The sequence below is a fragment of the Ictalurus punctatus genome, chromosome 19 (assembly GCF_001660625.3).
Source record: "Ictalurus punctatus breed USDA103 chromosome 19, Coco_2.0, whole genome shotgun sequence".
Taxonomy (NCBI): Eukaryota; Metazoa; Chordata; class Actinopteri; order Siluriformes; family Ictaluridae; genus Ictalurus; species Ictalurus punctatus.
Window position 1 is genome coordinate 8,336,438 of NC_030434.2, and position 21,694 is coordinate 8,358,131.

At 43.1% G+C, this 21,694-nt stretch overlaps 2 protein-coding genes across 3 annotated transcripts; one reads left to right on the plus strand and one right to left on the minus strand.

Annotated features, from left to right (window-relative positions):
- The first annotated feature begins 4,045 nt into the window (after window positions 1-4,045).
- Window positions 4,046-10,059, plus strand: crebl2 (cAMP responsive element binding protein-like 2). The gene is made up of 3 exons (XM_017494551.3): window positions 4,046-4,329; window positions 5,960-6,157; window positions 7,596-10,059. Exons 1-3 carry the CDS (start codon window positions 4,315-4,317, stop codon window positions 7,758-7,760), a joined length of 378 nt encoding a protein of 125 aa, XP_017350040.1. The 5' UTR covers window positions 4,046-4,314; the 3' UTR covers window positions 7,761-10,059.
- A 1,143-nt stretch (window positions 10,060-11,202) lies between these two features.
- gpr19 (G protein-coupled receptor 19) lies at window positions 11,203-21,578 on the minus strand. Of its 2 annotated transcripts, none has more exons than XM_017493825.3 (2): window positions 18,728-21,578; window positions 11,203-13,097 (listed from the first exon to the last, which is right to left on the minus strand). In XM_017493825.3, exon 2 carries the CDS (start codon window positions 13,071-13,073, stop codon window positions 11,805-11,807), a length of 1,269 nt encoding a protein of 422 aa, XP_017349314.1. In that variant the 5' UTR covers window positions 13,074-13,097; window positions 18,728-21,578; the 3' UTR covers window positions 11,203-11,804. The 2 variants fall into 2 exon arrangements, with proteins under 2 accessions (XP_017349314.1, XP_017349313.1); XM_017493824.3 differs by having other exon boundaries at window positions 11,204-13,097; window positions 18,723-21,578.
- Window positions 21,579-21,694: the final 116 nt, after the last annotated feature.

Below are 21,694 nucleotides of genomic sequence, written 5' to 3' on the forward strand. Positions count from 1 at the left end.
ATAATAATACCACTACTACTACTACTACTACTACTACTACTACTACTAATAATAATAATAATAATAATAATAATAATAATAATAATAATATGTTTGGGTGCACAGTGGCTTAGTGTTTAGCATGTTCGCCTCCCACCTCCAGGGTCGGGGGTTCGATTCCTGCCGCTGTGTGTGTGTGTGGAGTTTGCATGTTCTCCCCGTGCTGCGGGGGTTTCCTCCGGGTACTCCGGTTTCCTCCCCCAGTCCAAACATATGCACGGTAGGCTGATTGGCGTGTCCAAAGTGTCCGTAGTGTATGAATGGGTGTGTGAGTGTGTATGTGATTGTGCCCTGCGATGGACTGGCACCCCGTCCAGGGTGTACCCCGCCTTGTGCCCCATGCCCCCTGGGATAGGCTCCAGGTTCCCTGTGACCCTGTAGGATAAGTGGTATAGAAGATGGATGGATGGATAATAATATGTTTAATTTCTATAATGCATTTCTCATACCCAAGGTCTCATATATAAAAATAAATAAATAAATAAACAGGAGTGAGAAGAAAATTGAAAGTGTTAAGAAAAAAGATTGATGTAAAGAATTCCAGAGTTTGGAGGCCATGACACAACAGTGACAAACTGTTTATGTTACAGACAGAACTACGGGTGTACAAAAATCTAACCAATCAGATTTGAGAATTCAGCCGTGCTGTGGTATATTGTAATGTTTTTCATAATTTTCATTATTATTTATATTCCAGGGCAGAAAGTAACAAACTACATGTACTCTCATGTAGTATATAGTATTGATTATATAGTTCACTGTAATGAACTATGTTTTTTAGTATAATTAAATCATAGTAGATTTACTTCAGTTTTTAAAAAATATAATATTCAACTTAGCTACATTTATTTTTGATCACTGTTAGGGATTTAAACAATAATAATAATAATAATAATAATAATAATAATAATAATAATAATAATAATAATAATCCATTTAAGCCTAGAAGACTGTAAGCCAATTAAACGACAGTATGTGCTCATTCAAGACCGCATCAAAATAAAGCCGTTTCCTGCGGAAAGTCTACACTTCAGGCGCGGAATGCTTACAGTCATCAGCAGAAATGTCTGAGACAGTGGAGACAGATGAGCATCCCTGACCCAATTTATCAGCTATCTTCAAAGAAATCAGCGTGAACAAAGCATGAACGAAACACGACTACTAGTATTAAAACAATCTGTGATTTGAATTCGTGCCAGAATTTCAGTCAGAGCTTCTGTTATAGAATATTATTATAATAATAGTCATATTTATTACGTTGTACCCTTATCATCGTCCTTATACCGTTATACGAGCCTTCATCACTAGACAGTCTGGTTAACCACAGTCTGCTGTGTTTAACCTTTTGAGCGGTATTTAAAAAGCAGCAACCCCTGCTGAGCTGAGCGTTGTGTCATTCGCGGCCTGCGAGCTTTGAAATATGTAAAGGGCATAAAAACACGTCGCGTAGAGGAAAATCAATAAGTGCTCGGTCGAGAGGAGCGTTTTAGACCATCACCAGAGCTTACTTTCTTGTTCCTCACTCTGTTGAACAATTTGCATTTGGTGGTGTACATGTTTCACATGCCAAGGAAGCAGTCACGATTCGAATGGTACCCCATAGTCAAACCTTTCATACAGATTGTAAGTAAGGAATAACACACGACTGAGCATAAGATTATAGGAAAATAATCCACGCTGGGGTGGTGTGATGCGGGACGACATACAGCTGAGTGCCGTTCCCACCTCGAAGTGTATTCTTTGCAGAAATAAATATCTCACTTTTTATCTGTTAATCATTATTCTTAGATTATGTGGAGCTTCTACCGTACAAGTCCATGTGTAAGAGCTGTTACTATAGAAACAATGACGAATTATACAATAAACCTGTCGTTCCTGTCCGAGCCGTGCTGCCATACAAAACTAATGCGCACCTTCTGACCAATCAGATTAAAGAATTCAACAGCATTGTCATGCATACACGGTCGTCGAAATATGATGGCGCTGATTCATTTACCTTTTAATAACAGCACAGCTCTGACAGTAGTGTAGTTCCGGCTGTACTTCAAACAGTAGGTTTATATTATATGAGGCGCTTGTTCTAATACGTGAAACAAGGAAGGGTCCGAAAGTTTTCCGCATTGTAACCGTTGGCAAACGTATAAGTAGCGGTGTAAGCGGAATAACACATTACCACATCACACCACACACACCACCCCAGCATGTTATTCCTTACATCCCTGCTGAAAAAAAAAAAAAAATAGAACCTATCACAGAAATTCTAATGGATTTCACCAGCTGTAACCATTAAAAACATTACCAAATGTCAAAAGTGTTCTATCGGTCCTTGATGGTATCCACTAGACATAACATGCCACCAATAGAAGGCAACAAATTACCAGTAGAGACCCACATGGTGCCCTGCGATGGATTGGCACACTGGCCAGGGTGTCCCCTGCCTCGTGCCCCATGCCTCCTAGGACAGGCTCCAGGTTCCCCGCGACCCTGTAATGATAAGCAGTACAGAAAACTGAACCCACAGGGACCATTACAGTTTCCATTAAAAACAAACTCTAATTCCCATTATAACCATTATAAATTCTATGAGAATTTCTACAATTTTCTTTTTCAGCAGGGATCCTAGCTCGAAGAGAGACAAAAATAGAGGCCGGTGAGGAAATATACACTATTTGGCCAAAAGTTTGTGTACACCTGACCACCACAGCCATCTGTGCTTGTTGCCACGTTCACACAAAAGATTTAGTACCCCTGTTTTAATAACCTCCAGTCTTTTGGGAAGGCTTTCCACTAGATTTTGGAGTGTGGCTGTGGGGATTTGTGCTCATTCCAGCTACAAGAGCATTAGTGAGATCAGGACTCTGTGCAGGAGACTCGAGTTCTTCCACTCCAACCTTCACACACCATGTCTTCATGCACAGGGACGTTGTGATGCTGGAACGGGTCTTGGTCTCTTAGTTCCAGTGAAGGGAAATGTTAATGCTACAGCATACAAAGACATTCTATACAATCGTGTGCTTCCAAATTTGTGGCAACATTTTGGAGAAGAACCACATACCGGTGTGAGGTAGTTATGTGTCATTCATGAACGATTCGTTCATTTTGAACGAATCTTTAATATGACTCGGGAACAACAAGTTGTCTCAAAGAGCGATTAGTTCTTTGTTGGCCGCACATGCGCTGCAACATCCCTACAGGTTCTGTACCGGAAACAGAAATGATTACTTCACCTCTCGAGTCTTCGGGTTCGGGTCAATTTGTGCTTCCGGCGACTGCCCTATAGGCAATGCACCACGCAGTACCAAAAACAGAAATGATCAGTTCAGCTCTTGAGTCTTCGGGTTCGAGTCGTTCGTTCATCACGTCACAGCTCCACTGCATCCACCCTATGGGCCGGTCACGTGATGAACGAACGACTCGAACCAAAAGCCTCGAGAGACGAACTAATCATTTCTGTTTCAGACGTGTCAAATGTGACGTTCCAAAAGAAAAAACGACTCGGATCAGGATTTGATTTGAACTAACACACTGCATAGCCTGAAGACCTAATGCTAAGCTATGAATGAATCATTTCTGTTTCTCATAATTCGGCCGCGGCTGCATTAACCTATAGTTTATTTTATAGTTGATTAAGTACTAGATGTGTCGGTGAATTTAACATGTAACATTTTAATTATATTCTGCTGAAATGAACGAAATGACTCGAAAGAAGAAAAAAAAAAGATTCGTTCATGTTGCTGAACGAGATTCAAAGATCCGAGTCAGTAAAATGATCCGAACACACCATCACCAGGAAGTGAAAGTGAAAAGCGGGTGTCCACATACTTTTGGCCTTCTAATGTAACTATAAACGGTTGCCCACTGAAATAAATGTAAAAGTGTCATGTGGTGTAAGAGGAGTAACACTCTTGTGGGCTATTTTCCTATAAGAGTCGTGATTTAGCCGAGTCCTTTCGCCTACAAACTAACAAACATGACTCCTTTAACAGAAACACTAAGTCCCAACATGCTCGCGCGCAGTGGGCTGTCCGTGAAAACGTCTAAGGGGCGGAAACGATGCTAAAAACATTAGCGACTCTCGGGGTTTTGGGTGCGTGTTTTGACGCGGAGTTTGTTGAGGACACGGATTAAACTCGGGTTTTTGGACTCTCGTGCATCCTCTCACAACGCGCGCGACGACATCGGGCCATCTGCACGTGCTGATTACCAAGTGTTCAGGTGGTTGGTTAGCTAACAAGCTAGCTAGCTGTTTGGATCTCTAAGTGCAGGTCATCCAAAATGGATGACAGTAAGGTAAGCGATGATAAATTAGTTTAGTTCACATAAACAGGTCACTGCTCTTATAATTAAACCAGTGATGGGTTGTTGATTAGTCATGCTGTAGTGTTCAGTTGTGTTAGTTAAGGCGGTTTGAAAGGGGCGGGGAACTGTTGTTGTTGTTGTTGTTGTTGTTGTTGTTGTTGTTGTTGTTGTTTTCGTTTTCGTTTTCATCTGCATGCAAACTAACCAGCTAGTTAGTTACCTTTCTCTAGTCTTCCAGATGGAATTAACTAGCAGTCCAGACACAGCTTTACAGCTTTATTGCCACAGGTTTACTTCACATCTGTTCAGCTCCAGATGTTGAGCACAGGGTCAGGAGGGGATTTTTCTGTAGATTTGCATAAAGATGTACATCACACTGTTCACGTTATTCACATTTTCTCACGTAACAGTGTTCTCATATTTTAACCATTTGACATTTCTTTAACTTAACCTTCTTCTTCATTTTTTCTCAGAATTAAAAAAAAATTGTATTAAGATTTTAATGATTAAAAAAAATTCTTAATAATAAGCATTAATAAACACTAAAGATATGGTAATAAAATTCTAATATATTATTAATAATATTATATAATATATATATATATATATATATATATATATATATATATATAACTGTAATGTTGTCTTGATGTTCATGCTGTTATAGGGATATAGTATAGATTATAATGCTATATATTATATTATTATATATATTATGTTTTATTTTATTATACTGTGGAGTGATGTGATACCTTTCCACGCGAAGTTTATTTATTTCCGATCATTTTTATTCATTAAAGATTGACACTTAAAAAAATTTAAATAAATAAAAAAATCCCTTTTTGATCATATAATCAACATTGCTTTTCTCTTTACTAGTTAAACTTTTCTCTTTCGTAACGTTAGTCGCCCCTTTTCTTAGCAAAAAAGCTAACCTTGGCTTTTATCTCAGCTTCAAAACGGCTTGCTTTTCTCCCATAGACAGCTCTCTGGTCTTCTTGTTGGTTTGTCCTTTTTAACAACAAGCGCAGTCTTCACAGGTGAAACTGAAGGCTCAAACCAAGAGTAGATGTTCAGAGCTATTTATTGTTTAAACATTCAATCTAACAAGACACGCCTGGGTCAGAAGAAACACCGGTCAGTCACATGTTGAGATATTTTTGCTTGCATGCAAATTAGGTGGTCTGATAGAAAATGTGCTGTGTTCTATGTCGTTTAAAACGTCCACATATAAATATCAGGAAATGAAAGCTGAAATTCCAAACTTTCTTATCAAGTTCATTCATCTTTTGATCTCAAACCCAAATGTCTTCACTGTATCGGCCTTGCCGTTCCAGTAGTTTCGGAGGGGACTGTATATTGTTTATATTTTAATTATGATAACACTACAGCATTACCACCTAAATGTTGATGCTTTTTCTATTACAGCGCGTCCCAAAGTCTCTTATTCCTCTTATACCACAGCAATTTGCCAACACTTGAGATTTTTCTGTGTATTAAAGAACGACACTTTTTATTCCTGTTTCGTTACGTAGCAACAGTTATTTTCTTTACTAAATGTAACATTTCTTGACATAAGATTAGCGTTAGCGTAACGTCAGCCTCTCCCTTTTCTCAACAGATGGTTGGTGGAAAGGTGAAGAAACCGGGGAAACGCGGCCGAAAGCCGGCTAAGATCGACCTGAAGGCGAAGTTGGAACGCAGCAGACAGAGCGCGCGAGAATGTCGAGCCAGGAAGAAGCTGCGCTACCAGTACCTGGAGGAGCTGGTGTCCAGCAAAGAGAGAGCCATCTGCGCCCTGAGAGAAGAACTAGAGATGGTGGGTTCGTCACGTCCTCCATGTTCAGAGTAAAGTTAGATCTATGATCTATGAGCTAGTGCGCTCCAAAACTCGCACGTAGAAGATATACACATTCAAAATGTACAGTCTGTCTCTAACATCAATACGGATCAACGGTTTCGATGACATCATTCTGCACTTCAGCTTCTCGTCAGATTTTCTGCCCAATCGAACGCCCTCTAGAAGCTGAAGTGTCCCCGTCTCGAACGTTATAAAAATCCACGTTACTAACTTAGCACAGGCTGTGAGTTGAGCTAAACGTTATTGGCTGTTTAAAAAAGGGGAGGGGCCACTCTATGTCCCGCCCCTGACTTCCTGTTTCAGTGGAAATTACGTCAACACATCAAATAGCGCCGCATGTTTCAAGGCGCTTCACGGTTAAATGGGAGGAGTTGAATAAGATTTGCATAATTGTTTTTTTTTTTACTTGTTAAGTCCCGCCCCCAAAATTGAGGGGGCTTTAGTTACAAAATGTTGAGAACCTCTGATCTAAGAGTATACGAAGGGGTGTTGGGGGGCGTGTCTATAAAACGACAGACAAGACGCCAATCCAAATATGAACAAATATTCTGGACCTGAAGTCGTTTTTTTTTTGTTTGTTTGTTTGTTTTTGTTTTTCCAGCTACGTAATACACTTGTTCTGGTTTACATTATTTAAAATTTTTTTAAATTCATTTCTACATATTTGTCCACATTATTTGTACTAAGAAATGATAAATATCGTCTATTGGACTTTTTCAGACAGCAGCGTGAATTTCAGCTCGTGATTTAAATGATCTATATCTGCTCTGTTTAATACTATAAACTCATCAATATTTACATCTATTCAAATGATTCTTTTGAAGATGCATTAGGAAAGAATTGTAAAAGAAAGAAAGCTCTCTAACTGTAAATACACAGAGTTGAATGAGAAGTACATTTTTAAAAAATTTTCGCGTCTTTGAGCCCGCCCTCATTCCTATCTGTGTACACAAAGCTCCGCCCCTAGACCCTATATAGTTAGCATGCTGACTAGAGTTAGCATTAGCAAGTTCATTCAGCCGGGTTTGGTAGGGCATGTGTCTATAAAAATGACTGACAAGAGGACGAACCGAATATAAATAATCATTCCAGACCTGAAGGCGGGTTTCCAAACTCTTCTTAATCATGTACTATGCACAAAAACTCTTCATGGTTTATTTAAACACCTCATTAGTATTCACGCTACACGTGACGTTTCCTGCCCCGGCCACTGAAACCGGTTAGACTGCTCCACGAGACGCGTTCGATTCGAGACGGGGGTTAAGACCGGGTCTGAAGGCTTTGACGTCATAATAGGAGACGTTTTGATTGTCGAAATGTGTAAACCCTGACAGTATGTTAACGTTTATTCTCTCTGTGTGTGTGTGTGTTTTTTTTTGTTTGTTTTTTTTTTCAGTACAAGCAGTGGTGCATCGCCATGGACCAAGGAAAAATCCCGTCGGAAATCAAAGCTCTCCTAACCGGAGATGATCAGAAAGGCTCGCAAAGCAGCGGCACCAACAAAACACCCAAAAATGGCAAATACAGCTTATCGGGCATCAGCCAGAGCAAGTCGACTTAGGTTAAACGTTAGACGGCTCTCTTTTAAAGACGGTCCAGCTTACTCCGAGAGCGACGGGGTGGAGAAATAGAGCTACGTACACTGGTGTATATGAAGGATGATGGAACAGTGCTTCAGTCTCACACACACACACACACACACACACATAGCGCACGCGCACACACACACACACACACACACACACACACACACACACAGGTGTTTGGGGGTTTTGTTAGTTGTTTAGGAGGAAACTGGGTGAGGAACACTAAATCTCTTCAAGTCCACAGTATTGTCTTGGTAAGAGTCATCATTCAGGTCATCATTCCCGTCTCCGAGTTAGAACGAGGTGAAGTGGCGAGTTCTTGCAGATTTCAGAAAGTCAGAAAAGCCACCGATGTGAAGCGTGATAGGACAAGCGAGACGCGTGCACGCGTCGGGGGCGTGGCCAGAACCATTAAAGCTCTAAGCACTTTAAAGAAATCCGAAGATTTGCATAGCACTGGGTTAAAGCTCTTCGCTCCTGTTGATTTCGTGAAGCGAAGTTACGGAGCGAACTTTCGTTTCGTGTGTATTTATTCCTTACCGAAACATAACGCACTTTCCTTTTTCCTCCACGAAATAAAACGTGGATTCAGCTTTGTTTGTTTGTTTGTTTGTTTTAGTCACTGTAAAACTTTTGCCATCTGATCTTCTGTCTGGAAGTCTGTGATATGATACTCTGTATTATGTTGATACATTCACTTGCATTTCCCCCTTCTCTCCCCCCCCCCTCTCTCTTTCTCTCTCCCCCTCCCTCTCTCTCATTCCCTCCTTCTCTCTCATTCCCTCCCTCCCTCCCTCCCTCTCTCTCATTCCCTCCCTCCCTCTCTCATTCCCTCCCTCCCTCCCTCCCTCTCTCTCTCTCATTCCCTCCCTCTCCCTCCTTCCCTCCCTCTCTCTCATTCCCTCCTTCCCTCCCTCTCCCCCCCTCCCCTCTCTTTCTCTCATTCCCTCCTTCTCTCTCATTCCCTCCCTCCCTCTCTCATTCCCTCCCTCCCTCCCTCCCTCCCTCTCCCTCATTCCCTCCTTCCCTCCCTCCCTCTCCCTCCTTCCCTCCCTCTCCTCTCATTCCCTCCCTCCCTCCCTCCCTCTCTCTCATTCCTTCCCTCCCTCTCTCTCATTCCTTCCCTCCCTCTCTCTCTCTTTCCCTCCCTCTCTCTCTCTCATTCCCTCCCTCCCTCCCTCTTCCTCTTAGTACGTTTACACGGACAACAATAATCCGATATGAACCCGATTAAGACGATACTCTATACTCTAAGAAACTAGCATGTAAACAGAGACTACTGATGACCTTAATCAGATTAAAGTCATACTCGAAGTAAACACGAATGGAATTAAGACGTGTGGAGTATTCCTGTTTTAGTCGTGTTATGGACGTGTATTACAGATACGTACACACCTTAATCACACTATTAACGTCGTGACGGAGTTTCCACCACATTGTGCGACAGGACACGATCACACACGGCAGCGCTCGACCGTTTAGCGGCAAACGAGAGAGCACGGCCGCGTCCCAAACCGCATACTTACCTGCTATAGGCCTGTAGTAGGAGAAATACATGCATCTACATGTATCATGTAAACACCTTAATCACATTATTGTCTTATTCAGAATAACGTCCATAATTACATTACTGCTGTCCATGTAAACATAGTCTCTCTCTCTCTGTGCGTCTCGTTCCTGTTCTCCCTTATGTTATAGCCGTGATAACCAGTCGTTCCCTCATCTCTCTCTCTCTCTCTGTGTTACACTCTGCATTGATATTATAATATTTGTAAAGTTTCTGAAGAAGTTCTCATTAGAATGCCGAGGAATCATGTTCAACTTCTTAATTGCGCTGTCTTAACTTGTCGAATAACCGAACCGATATATATATATGTATTTTTTCTTTAAAGACCCCCCCCCCCCCCCGAACATGTGCGTATTCACACTGGACAGTGCGCTGAAAGAAAGAATTATGTTTATAATTAGAAACGGAACTCTTCGTTCTAAACCAAAACCGAGTCGAAGACACATCAGATCATGTTTCACGGTGTACGCGACACAAAACAAATCAACATCGAGTGCAAAAAAAGACTGGATGGATAATGTGCCGTCGAACATCGACGCGTTTGTGTTCCCCCTGTTTCCTGCCTGTCCGTTTCCAATAATGTCATTATTTTGCACAGAAATATATATGGATATTTTTCTATTTATGTATAAAGTATGTAAAGAACTGTTGTCAAAAGCTGAAACTATTTGTCTATGTAACAAAATATATGTGTGTGTGTATATATATATATATATATATATATATATATATATATATATATATATATATATATATATATATATATAAAATAAAGATGTGCAATTGCTTAGCGTACACGCCTACTAAGATCTCTTTCCTGTACTGGGTTTGTCAGTGGTTATGAAGTTTTGATTCAGTACTTCTGACTATTTAAGTCAGTAATGAGCTTCATTTAAAAATTTATTTATATATATATTTATATATTTATATAATATATTTAAAATCCGTCAGCGTACTCGTTTCTTACGAGGTTATGTAAAGGTTATTTCTATTTTTTCCCCCCAACTGATCGTTATTCATAGCTTATCACCATTTCTCATCAGCTTAAGATTCGGCGTTCCTATTTCCCAAGATCTAGACTTGAAAAGTAAGGAAAAAGCAAACGACGGCTTGTTTTTAAAGTTTTGAGCCGCGAACCGTTTTAGGCGGCGTCTCTCAGACGTCGTGCGGTATCCATGGAGACGTCGTGGCGACGCCCCTTGAGTTATCTGGTATCGAAACTATTCACCCGATATTCCGATTAGTATCGAGTCGCAATCCGAGTGACCGATACAGATTCTGATTCGCCAAATCCTGATTTCCACCCCTGGAACGTTCCTGTTTTTAATCAGAAATGTGTTGCATAAACACCGTATTCAGGAAACCCACTGGAAGGATGGACGTGCTCGGTCCGCGAGGAATTGTGGGTGCTGACCGCTGCTTAGCTGTGCTGTAGGCTCGGTATCTCGGGCGTACTTACAACAACCGCGTATACAGGAATATCCCCGTATGTACGCATATAAACGTCGTATTGTACGGAACACGGCTGCAACCTGAATGTATAGACTTTTAAAAACGGAAATCGCCTAGCGCCGATTAAAGTCAGAACGGACACGCCGGGACATGGACGTCTGATCGTGCGTTTCGATTCTCATCATGAGGAAAGGAACCTCGTGGCTTTTTCCGACCTCGGAAATGTATGTCTCGCGTAACGACGGTACGATTCTACAGTGAAAGATCCGACGTCTTTCGCTTGGACGGTCGTCGTGTAAACGGATCGGCGTCTTTCTAACGCTCGTTTGCGGTCCGTAAAAAATAAATAAATAATAAAAAAAAGCGTAAATCATGCCGTCTGCTCTACGGCGATCACATGAAGAAAATGAGCCCGCATTTGATATGCAACAGATTCCTTTTTATTCTTCTTCTTTGCTCATCGTTGTTTAACGCAGTACAGTTTTGGACAGTTTGCTGGAAAAGGACGTGATCCCTACAGAAAGTAACACTCGATGGTAAGAAACGAAAGCGTCGGTCGAAAGCCCGTCCGTCGACTGCGGTGTAGACGACGTCGCTCACACGGACCCGCGGGACACATCTAGACTGCACGGACATATCGATGAGACAGACTCGCGGGTCCTTCGTCTCAGTGAGCGTCTTCCAACCTGCATCACGACATTTATGATCACGAGAAACAACAACATACAGGAATCGAACATTACGTGACATGTTACAGACAGAAATAAGACGAAAGCGCGTCTCCTCGTGAACACGCGAGCTAGACGCCCGGCTACTGTCGGTTCAACTTTTTTTTTTTTTTTTTTTGCTTTTGTCGTGTCCTGCTCGTCAGGTTCGGTTAGATTGACAATAGGTATAGCGCTTTCAGTGCTCGATGCTAGGTGTGTTTCCAAAACAAAACGAAGCAAAGTGAACCTGAGCAGCTTCGAGTACGTTCGGACGGACTCGTCACCGCGCTGTTCTATACGAACGTGTTCGGTGGGTTGACGCTTATAGGCCATGCCAGTTTTTTCTCTTTGGCGTCTCGGTCGAAAGTGTCATAAACGGAATCTTTGATCAGAGTTTTTGGCGGCGCAGGCAAGTCTACGACGCCCACGTAGTTTTTCTTGGCTATCCGTGAACTTGCGGTGATGGTGTACGCGTTGCTCCGGTAGCACTTCATGGACGACATGCAGAACGTCTCTCTCATCCCTCGTCTGAAATTGGCGTTGTACACCGAGTAGAGCGTTGGCTTCGAAGCGGTGGAGCTGAACGACATCCATGCGATTGCGACAAAGAACAGCGCCCCCTGCCTGCTGGGCCCAGCAGATATATCGGGATGCCAAAGCTGTGCTACGTAAAAAGGCATCCATGTGAGGAGGAACACGGTGTTGAGCATCAGGAACATCTTGATGGTTTTGACTTTTGTTCTGGGCACGATGTTCATAGTCCTGCGCACCGTGCGTCTGTCCGCGCTAATCCGCCAGATGTAGCGCACTACCCTCTGGTAGAAGGATAAGATGAGAAGTGCTGGGACCAGGAACCCGAACAGGAGGTGAATCAGAGCGTAGGCCAGACCATCCCAAGATCCCGGGAGGAAAAATTCGCAGTGTCTCTGCGCGACTGCCGAGGAAGATCCGTAGAAAAAGAGGCACGGGGAGACGAACGCCGCGTCGAAGAGCCAAGAAGCCAGGATCATGCGTTTCGCCTTCTCCCGGGACACTTTGAAGCTCAGTGGATACACGATGGTGTAGAAGCGATCCACACAGATGGAGAGGAGCACGTAGACCTGCACACCAGGACACAAGTGCTGGATGTACCGCACTGCCCTGCAGGCCGCCGCGCTCAGGGGCCAATACCCGGACGAGACCTGGAGCAGAACGAACGGCGCGCAGCCCAGGCTCAAGAGCAAATCGGCACAAGCCATCGACACCACAAAGTAATTGGTGGTCGACTGAGTCCTGCGGCTGCGGTGTATCACCAGACACACCAAAGCATTCCCTAGAACCGAGACTAGCCAAAAGACGCCAAAGATCAGCCCGAGAACGGTCACTTCCGCCGGAGTGAGCTCGTAGGACACCCGGCTGCTGTTTGGTTGGAGCGAGGACGTGTCCAGATTGCAGACGGGCGTGGGTGAACTGGCTGCGAGTCTCGACGCGTTGTCCCTCTCCGAATTGTTCGGCATCAGGTACGTCATGAGCGCCGTGTGCAACGACGGCTTCGCGGCGTCCATCGGCAGAGCGTACACCATCTCTGTTCCTGTGGTAAGTCGGACCTGCAGCACAACGACAGAGAAATGTCATGAATAAAAGCCTTTAAGGTTTATTTAAAGCACCAATCCGCTGAGTTCTGCGATGTTTATTCATAGAGCTAGCGTACAAGTATTCAGTTTCAGTACTAGCATTTCATTCTAGTCAGGGTCATAGTTCTGGAGTATTTCACGAGGACACTTGAGCACTAGGCAGGAATAAACACTGCAAGGCAACACACACACACACACACACATTACCAGTCCAGGTCTGCATTTTCACAGTTCCGTATCAGCTGATTTGCTAGCAGCTAATCGATTTGTTGCTTAGCTAACTACATTTATTACCAGCTGGGGACTGCGAAGATGAATACCTAGTTCTTCTGAGACATTTGAAGCGGGCACGTATGACACGCACAGAGGAAAATCACTACCTGCAGTCTTCCACGTACCTCACAGAAGCCCACAGGATGATTGGCTCGTGTCACTCTGACAGGTGAGAGAGAGAGAGAGAGAGTATACCATGCGTATAGTATACCATGTTGGCTTTTTGTTGCGCCACATGCGGACTACCAGCTCACTTGCCCGACACTTTTCGTTTTCCTTCAACCTTTACTTCAGGAAGTAGTACTTCAGCGACTAGCAGGGATGAACGCAATGAAAGCCATGTACCATTTTGGGACCTGAGCATATCAGGTGCTTCCGTACGCTTGACAATTCACACCGTTATCAATATCGAGACGAGTGGGACGGCTTCGTGTGTTCGCATGCTCACGTTTCGCGATTTCTTAAAGCCTCAAAGTCTACACACGTTTCCTGTCCTATATTATACCACTCCTGCCACGTCATGCTCTCCTTCGCTGGCATCGACGCTCATGATTCGCTCAGGATTCACTCGTTATGATACGGCGACAGAACGTCGTGTCCGTGCACCGTGACGACTGAACGTAGCTCGAATCGCTCACTGTTATCAGCGTTACCGCACTTTCCCCTAACGGGACGTGACAAAATACGTTTCCATGGCGATACAATCCAGATAGTCCCCTGCGCACGACGGCAGCACAACACTGGCCTTTTGTGTTCACGGGATGATACGTTTCGACGACGATTGTTATTCTCCCGCTGAGGTTTCGTCCTGGAAACGAGCTGCAGATCAGCGATGATGGTGTCCGTGGCCCATTTACGTTTGAGCTCATTAGGATTTTCCTGCCTCAGCTGATTGGCGGCGAGCGGCTCGTCAGGATGCTCGGGGAATAGAAACGGCAAGGGGCGATCGTTTAATGAAGTTGTACAGCGCACGCTCCGGTGATTACTTCGGAGAACGGCGGCCCGTGTCGGCTTCCGTGTATGCGATAAAGCTGACGAGGTGATGTCAGCGCAATTAAAGCGATGAGCTGCTGTTCACGGATGGAAAAATGGGTGAAGGTAAAATTAGGAAGGGGAGATTTCTCGGAAGCCGGCGCGGTTCCTCGAGAGCAGCCCTGTCCTTAAAGAGTGCACGATTATTTTATTTATTTAAAAAAAAAAAAAAATTCCAACATGTGCTGTTGCTGCTTATACAATGCCTTGTAGTTAGTCACTATTTAATGGTAAATGTAAACATATTGATATAAATAGATTCATTTTTTCATTTAAACTTCTAAATGACAGGAATCTTTCATACAGAAATATATATATATATATACAAATATATATACAATATTCCTGCAGTTTGCAGTGAGCCTGCTCGCCCACAGGAACATCACGTGATCTCTCTGTTAATAAACGTTCCTAACATTGCTTCGTTTCCGATGAATTACAAAGCGTTCGTTTATCATGCTGGGGTTTAGGTAATCAAGCCTTCAGGTGTACATGGACCTGCCTGATTCATCCGGAAGCTCGACATCTGCTCGGATCTTTCTGCCCTCGTCGCTCGCTCCGCGCTGGTGTAGATGGTATATGGGAACCCTAAATATAAAAACAGTACACGCAAACAAGTCTCACCCTGTCTTCGGGGCATAATTTCACCTGGACGCTGTCGATTGTTTTTTTTTTGTTTTTTTTGTAGCCAAGAAGCGCTTGTGTAATCGTAAAGACTGTTCGTGACTCGTATTCACAGTATCCTCATCCTTTCACAGACACTTCCCTTTTGGAGTCTGGTTCCTCTCAAGGTTTCTTCCTCGTGTCGTCCCGGGGATTCTAATCTCCATCTGGAGTTCTGTGAAGCTGCTTTGTTGAACACTGGCTATTGTTGTATCCAAATACGGATCTGCCAAAACCCAGGGTCCTTTGACAAAACGCTTGGCTAAGTGTAGCGCGTGTATATGCGTCATGAAGCGTTTCGGCAGTCGTCTGTCTTAATTAAACAACGCTCAGAAATGACGTGTAAGTAGGGAAAGGGGCAGGGCTTCTAGCCATCGCCATGTTCTGAATGGTGCACTGGACATAGACTTACAATCTGGTTTAAAAAAACAAACAAAAAAACACAGCGCCATGTGCTTCGCTGTACAAACACTACACCTGACCTTCACTCTCATTTATTCATTAAGTGCATCGAGGGAATGCGTTCTAAACACCGGCTCCCAGAGACAGCGCTCATTTCCCTGCAGCCCTGCACTTATCTCAGCACTCTGTTTACCCCAGTGGCCTCTTTTCTCTATCGCTGTCCTCCATTCCCCGGCAACAGCTGTTATCAAACCGAGCCAGAGCGACATGGCCGCCAGTTCTGATCAAACTGCTGCTGTTTTTTTTTTGTTTTGTCTTGTTTTTATTACTAGGACGGGAAGCAGATGTGGCTTTCTGGGAGAAATTTAACTCGTCCATATGTGACATCTTGTACAAAAAATGCTTAGAAGGGTCAAAATGTCTTGATTATAGACAAATTTAGCTAGTAATTCCTGAAATAATATTACAGTGATTCAAATATATGACTATTTCTCGACTTTTTTTTACTAATTTCAAGCTTATTTCTGTAAATAAATGTGCCAAAATTATGCCAATAGAGGAATACTTGATAACAATAGAAATGACTAGAAAATGGTTTACCAATTGTATATTTGGTTTATTGTGATCTTCCTGTGATAACAGGAAATACTAGATACATTTGATTATATTCAAGATATTTCCTCCTGCTGAGCCTTTAAGATGTGGATTTTTTGCAGTGTTGTGATGGCACACAATGAATGAATCAGTCCTGCTGTACTCCAACTTTCTGTCCATTCATCCATCTGTGACGCTGAGAACATGGTGCTGACAGAAATGTATTCTTTGTTTATACAGGACAAAATGAGATTGGAGATTGGTGATGATTGGTTGTGTTGGTCATGAATGAGATCGGTGATGGTGTGAAGGTCATTGTTATGGTCATGAATGAGTGGTGATGGTAGAAAGGTCATTGTTAGGGTCATGAATGAGTGATGATGGTAGAAAGGTCATTGTTAGGGTCATGAATGAGATTGGTGATGGTGTGAAGGTCATTGTTATGGTCATGAATGAGTGGTGATGGTGTGAAGGTCATTGTTTGGGTCATGAATGAGTGGTGATGGTGTGAGGTCATTGTGATGTCATGAATGAGATTGGTGATGGTGTGAAGGTCATTGTGATGCCATGAATGAGATTGGTGATAGTGTGAAGGTCATTGTGATGTCATGAATGAGATCGGTGATGGTGTGAAGGTCATTGTTATGGTCATGAATGAGTGGTGATGGTGTGAAGGTCATTGTTTGGGTCATGAATGAGTGGTGATGGTGTGAGGTCATTGTTAGGGTCATGAATGAGTGGTAATGGTGTGAAGGTCATTGTGATGCCATGAATGAGATTGGTGATGGTGTGAAGGTCATTGTTATGGTCATGAATGAGATCGGTGATGGTGTGAAGGTCATTGTTATGGTCATGAATGAGTGGTGATGGTGTGAAGGTCATTGTTATGTCATGAATGAGATTGGTGATGGTGTGAAGGTCATTGTGATGGTCAAGAATGAGATCGGTGATGGTGTGAAGGTCATTGTTATGGTCATGAATGAGATTGGTGATGGTGTGAAGGTCATTGTGATGGTCATGAATGAGTGGTGATGGTGTGAAGGTCATTGTTATGTCATGAATGAGATTGGTGATGGTGTGAAGGTCATTGTGATGGTCAAGAATGAGATCGGTGATGGTGTGAAGGTCATTGTGATGTCATGAATGAGATCGGTGATGGTGTGAAGGTCATTGTTATGGTCATGAATGAGTGGTGATGGTGTGAAGGTCATTGTTTGGGTCATGAATGAGTGGTGATGGTGTGAGGTCATTGTTAGGGTCATGAATGAGTGGTAATGGTGTGAAGGTCATTGTGATGCCATGAATGAGATTGGTGATGGTGTGAAGGTCATTGTTATGGTCATGAATGAGTGGTGATGGTGTGAAGGTCATTGTTATGTCATGAATGAGATTGGTGATGGTGTGAAGGTCATTGTGATGGTCAAGAATGAGATCGGTGATGGTGTGAAGGTCATTGTTATGGTCATGAATGAGATTGGTGATGGTGTGAAGGTCATTGTGATGGTCAAGAATGAGATCGGTGATGGTGTGAAGGTCATTGTTATGGTCATGAATGAGATCGGTGATGGTGTGAGGTCATTGCTAGGGTCATGAATGAGATTGGTGATGGTGTGAGGTCATTGCTAGGGTCATGAATGAGATTGGTGATGGTGTGAAGGTCATTGTTATGGTCATGAATGAGATTGGTGATGGTGTGAAGGTCATTGTTATGGTCATGAATGAGATTGGTGATGGTGTGAAGGTCATTGTTATGGTCATGAATGAGATTGGTGATGGTGTGAAGGTCATTGTTTGGGTCATGAATGAGATTGGTGATGGTGTGAGGTCATTGCTAGGGTCATGAATGAGATTGGTGATGGTGTGAAGGTCATTGTTATGGTCATGAATGAGATTGGTGATGGTGTGAAGGTCATTGTTATGGTCATGAATGAGTGGTGATGGTGTGAAGGTCATTGTTAGGGTCATGAATGAGATTTGTGATGGTGTAAAGGTCATTGTGATGTCATGAATGAGATTGGTGATGGTGTGAAGGTCATTGTGATGTCATGAATGAGATTTGTGATGGTGTGAAGGTCATTGTTAGGGTCATGAATGAGATTGGTGATGGTGTGAAGGTCATTGTTAGGGTCATGAATGAGATTGGTGATGGTGTGAAGGTCATTGTTATGGTCATGAATGAGATTGGTGATGGTGTAAAGGTCATTGTTAGGGTCATGAATGAGATTGGTGATGGTGTAAAGGTCATTGTTAGGGTCATGAATGAGATTGGTGATGGTGTGAAGGTCATTGTTAGGGTCATGAATGAGATTGGTGATGGTGTGAAGGTCATTGTTAGGGTCATGAATGAGATTGGTGATGGTGTGAAGGTCATTGTTAGGGTCATGAATGAGATTGGTGATGGTGTAAAGGTCATTGTGATGGTCATGAATGAGATTGTAGTGTGTCAACAGCGTGTCATGCAAGTAGTTTGTCAACGCGCGCGCTGTTGTTTCCCTTCTCTTCCTCCTATTGATGAAACACTTAGCCTAATATAAAGATTTTTTGTTTAAAAAAAAAAGGCGGAGAAAACACACACATACACACACACACACACACACACACACACACACACACACACACACTCGGTTTACATACCTCACCTCGTGGAAAGCGCTTTTTCGATTTTGACTTCACACATCCCTGAGCCGTTACCGTTCCCGTTTCCTCCTCGCTCGCGCAGCATCCTCAAAAATCTCATCCGTGCCAAGAACCCGCCCGACTTCATCTCATTTTCCTGCAGCGACAGAAATCCTTCTGTTTTCTTCTTTTTTTTTTATTTTTATTTTTATTCAGGAAACGAAACCAGTGCTTAATCGTAAACGAGGGTCTTTTGGAGGACGTGTGGTCTTTCCAACGGTGGTTGGTAGATCCAACGCGCTCGCGCTGCCGCCAAATCTGAGAGACTTGAGCGGGCGCGCGCGTGCGGGCGCGCGCGCATGTGTGTGTGTGTGTCTACACAGCTAAATGACGGTTTCACCATCAAATCCACCATGGCACGTTCTCCTCAGCCATCACAGCTGTGGTGGAGTCTGAGGAGAACAGCGTGTGCCTGAACGAAAAAGGAAATAAATCAAATAAAATATCCAGATTTAGCCTACAAAGTCAAGTCTATGTGAAAGTCTGTCAAAGGCAGTCTGTTATTCAGAAAACTAGGACCCAAACAGTGCAGCCAGAAGATATCTAGTGTCCAAATTTCTTTCCCTTCTTTAGTCTCATTTACACCACAAATTAGCATCATGCTAAACGTGTTTGCCAAAATCACATCACTTGCCTTATAGACCTGAGAATTTGTACTGGTTTGAATGCTATAATGGGAATTGTATTGGTTTTGATGGAAAACTGTAATGGTTTGTTATATCTAATGGATACCATTAAGGACCAATAATGGTAATAATGGTTAACAGCTGATCGTTTGTAGTAGGCGACACCCAGATACCAGATCATTTTGGGCCAAAAATGCTTTGGATTATGAGGGTTAGCTTAACTGTTGAACATTATTATCAATCAGTATTGATCAGTATCACTATTAATATTTTGCATCCTTTAAAAACTAGGCCAAAATGGCCCAGAAGAAGAAGAAAAAGTGAACTATTTACCACTCCTTGCCCCTTTTAGTATGTCTTTTACTTAGAATAGTGCCTTTTTTAAAGCTTTACAATAGTAGGTAACTACAGTATATAAGGTCTGATTCTGCTCCTTTAATCTTTTTAAAGGTACACTAAAGCTGTTCATATTTCCATGTGAAAGATACACTCTATGGCCAAACGTTACTGTATGTGGTTCTTCCCCAAACCTGTTCCAGCATCACAACGTCCCTGTGCACAAAGCGAGCTCCATGAAGACACGGTTTACCAAAGTTTGGACTGGAAGAACTCGAGTGTCCTCCACAGATCCCTGACCTCAACCCCACTGAACACCTCTGAGTTGAACTGGAACACCGACTGCACCCCAGACCATCTCGCACATTACTAGCGCTCTTGTGGCCAAATTGACAGAAATCCCTCCAGCCAGGCTCCAAAATCTAGTGGAAAGCCTTCCCAGAAGAGTGGAAGCTGTTATAGCAGCAAAAGTGGACCAAATCCATATTAGTGCCCATCGTTCAATAAGACTGCAACGGATACCTTTGGCCATATAGCGTACAGTATATTAGTGGTACAAATGATAAGGTACCAGCCCTGTGACACGGGAAGATACAATACAGTTTAATACCATCTTTCTGAGAGTGTGGCATCTCGCTTAAAGTGTCCTAGTTGACCTCGTGCCTGAAACACAGTCTCATCACAGCGTACGGAGGTGTTCTGAGACCCACATTGACATGAGTTCATTTGATGAAAAATTGATGTGTGGGCTAGCACTGGGCCATTAGCTACCTAGGCATTAAACAACTGCGGGGAAAAAAGAAAAAAGCAGGTATTTGTACATAACCTCATCGGATTTGATTTTTATATCTAAAATAATTACGAACAGTTTATTCTTGTATTTCGGCATTACTTGAGAACGGCGAGGATTTTAGCGAGCACTTTTACATTATGCTAAGTGGTGGTATGATGGGTCCCCATCATACCCCATCATACCCCCCCACTCTGTAAACCTTCTGATCCATGGACGCCCTCTAGTGTACAAATCAACTTTCTACCTTTCTATCACCGGTCACGATCAATATTTTAATAACAACAATCATTTTAAAAATGTTAAATAAACAAACAAATAAATAAAACACTAGAATACCGCACCATCATGTGTAAACTACACTGTTTGACTACTCATGGGTAACTACGTGATTATCGCGTTAGCCGGAATATCAGTGTCACGTCAGCTTTCGTGGGCTTGAATGACGTTCGGTTCACACGAAACCATCCAGGTGGGTTTGCTGTCATTTGCAGATTCGATGCTCATAGATGTCGCTGTAGCAACGTGTCCGGTTGTCATGGCGACCCGAAGGCTGAATGGAGTGACTCTCATAACGGTCCCCATGGGAGTCTGATGTGTGATGAGATGTTGAGAGATGATGAAGGGGCTGTAAATAAGAAGCAACGCTATTATCGAAGTCCATTTTATGCAGCGGCGGTGTGTTGAACACATTTGCTTAAGGTTCACATCACAGAATGAGATAAAACCTCACCGTCACCATGCAGTCTCTTGCGTAACCATGACACTCGTTGACTCATAGTAATAGCTTCGAGGTTAACAAGGCATACCACAATGTATTCATCGGTTTCGCTCTTACTGTAGTCGTTACGCGTCAGGCCTGAGGCTGCGGTGTCCCAGGACACAACGTGCTACACTGTTTCTCGGGTGCTGCAGTCAGCCGTTGGTATCTCACACCTTTCCTATAGCTTGTGTGAAATGTGACGTTCCTGGCAGGCCTTATCTGTTCATATGGAGGAGTAGGATACGCCATCGATCGCGGCGACGCCTCCTGTTGTTCTCAATCGTTCAAATATCACAAATGTAAAATCATTTTCATCTTCATCTCTGTAAGATGCCTCTGCGATACCACCTCTATCTTCATACAAAACAAACCTTTTGTGTTTTACTTGAATACAAGTGCCTTGGAAATGCAAAAA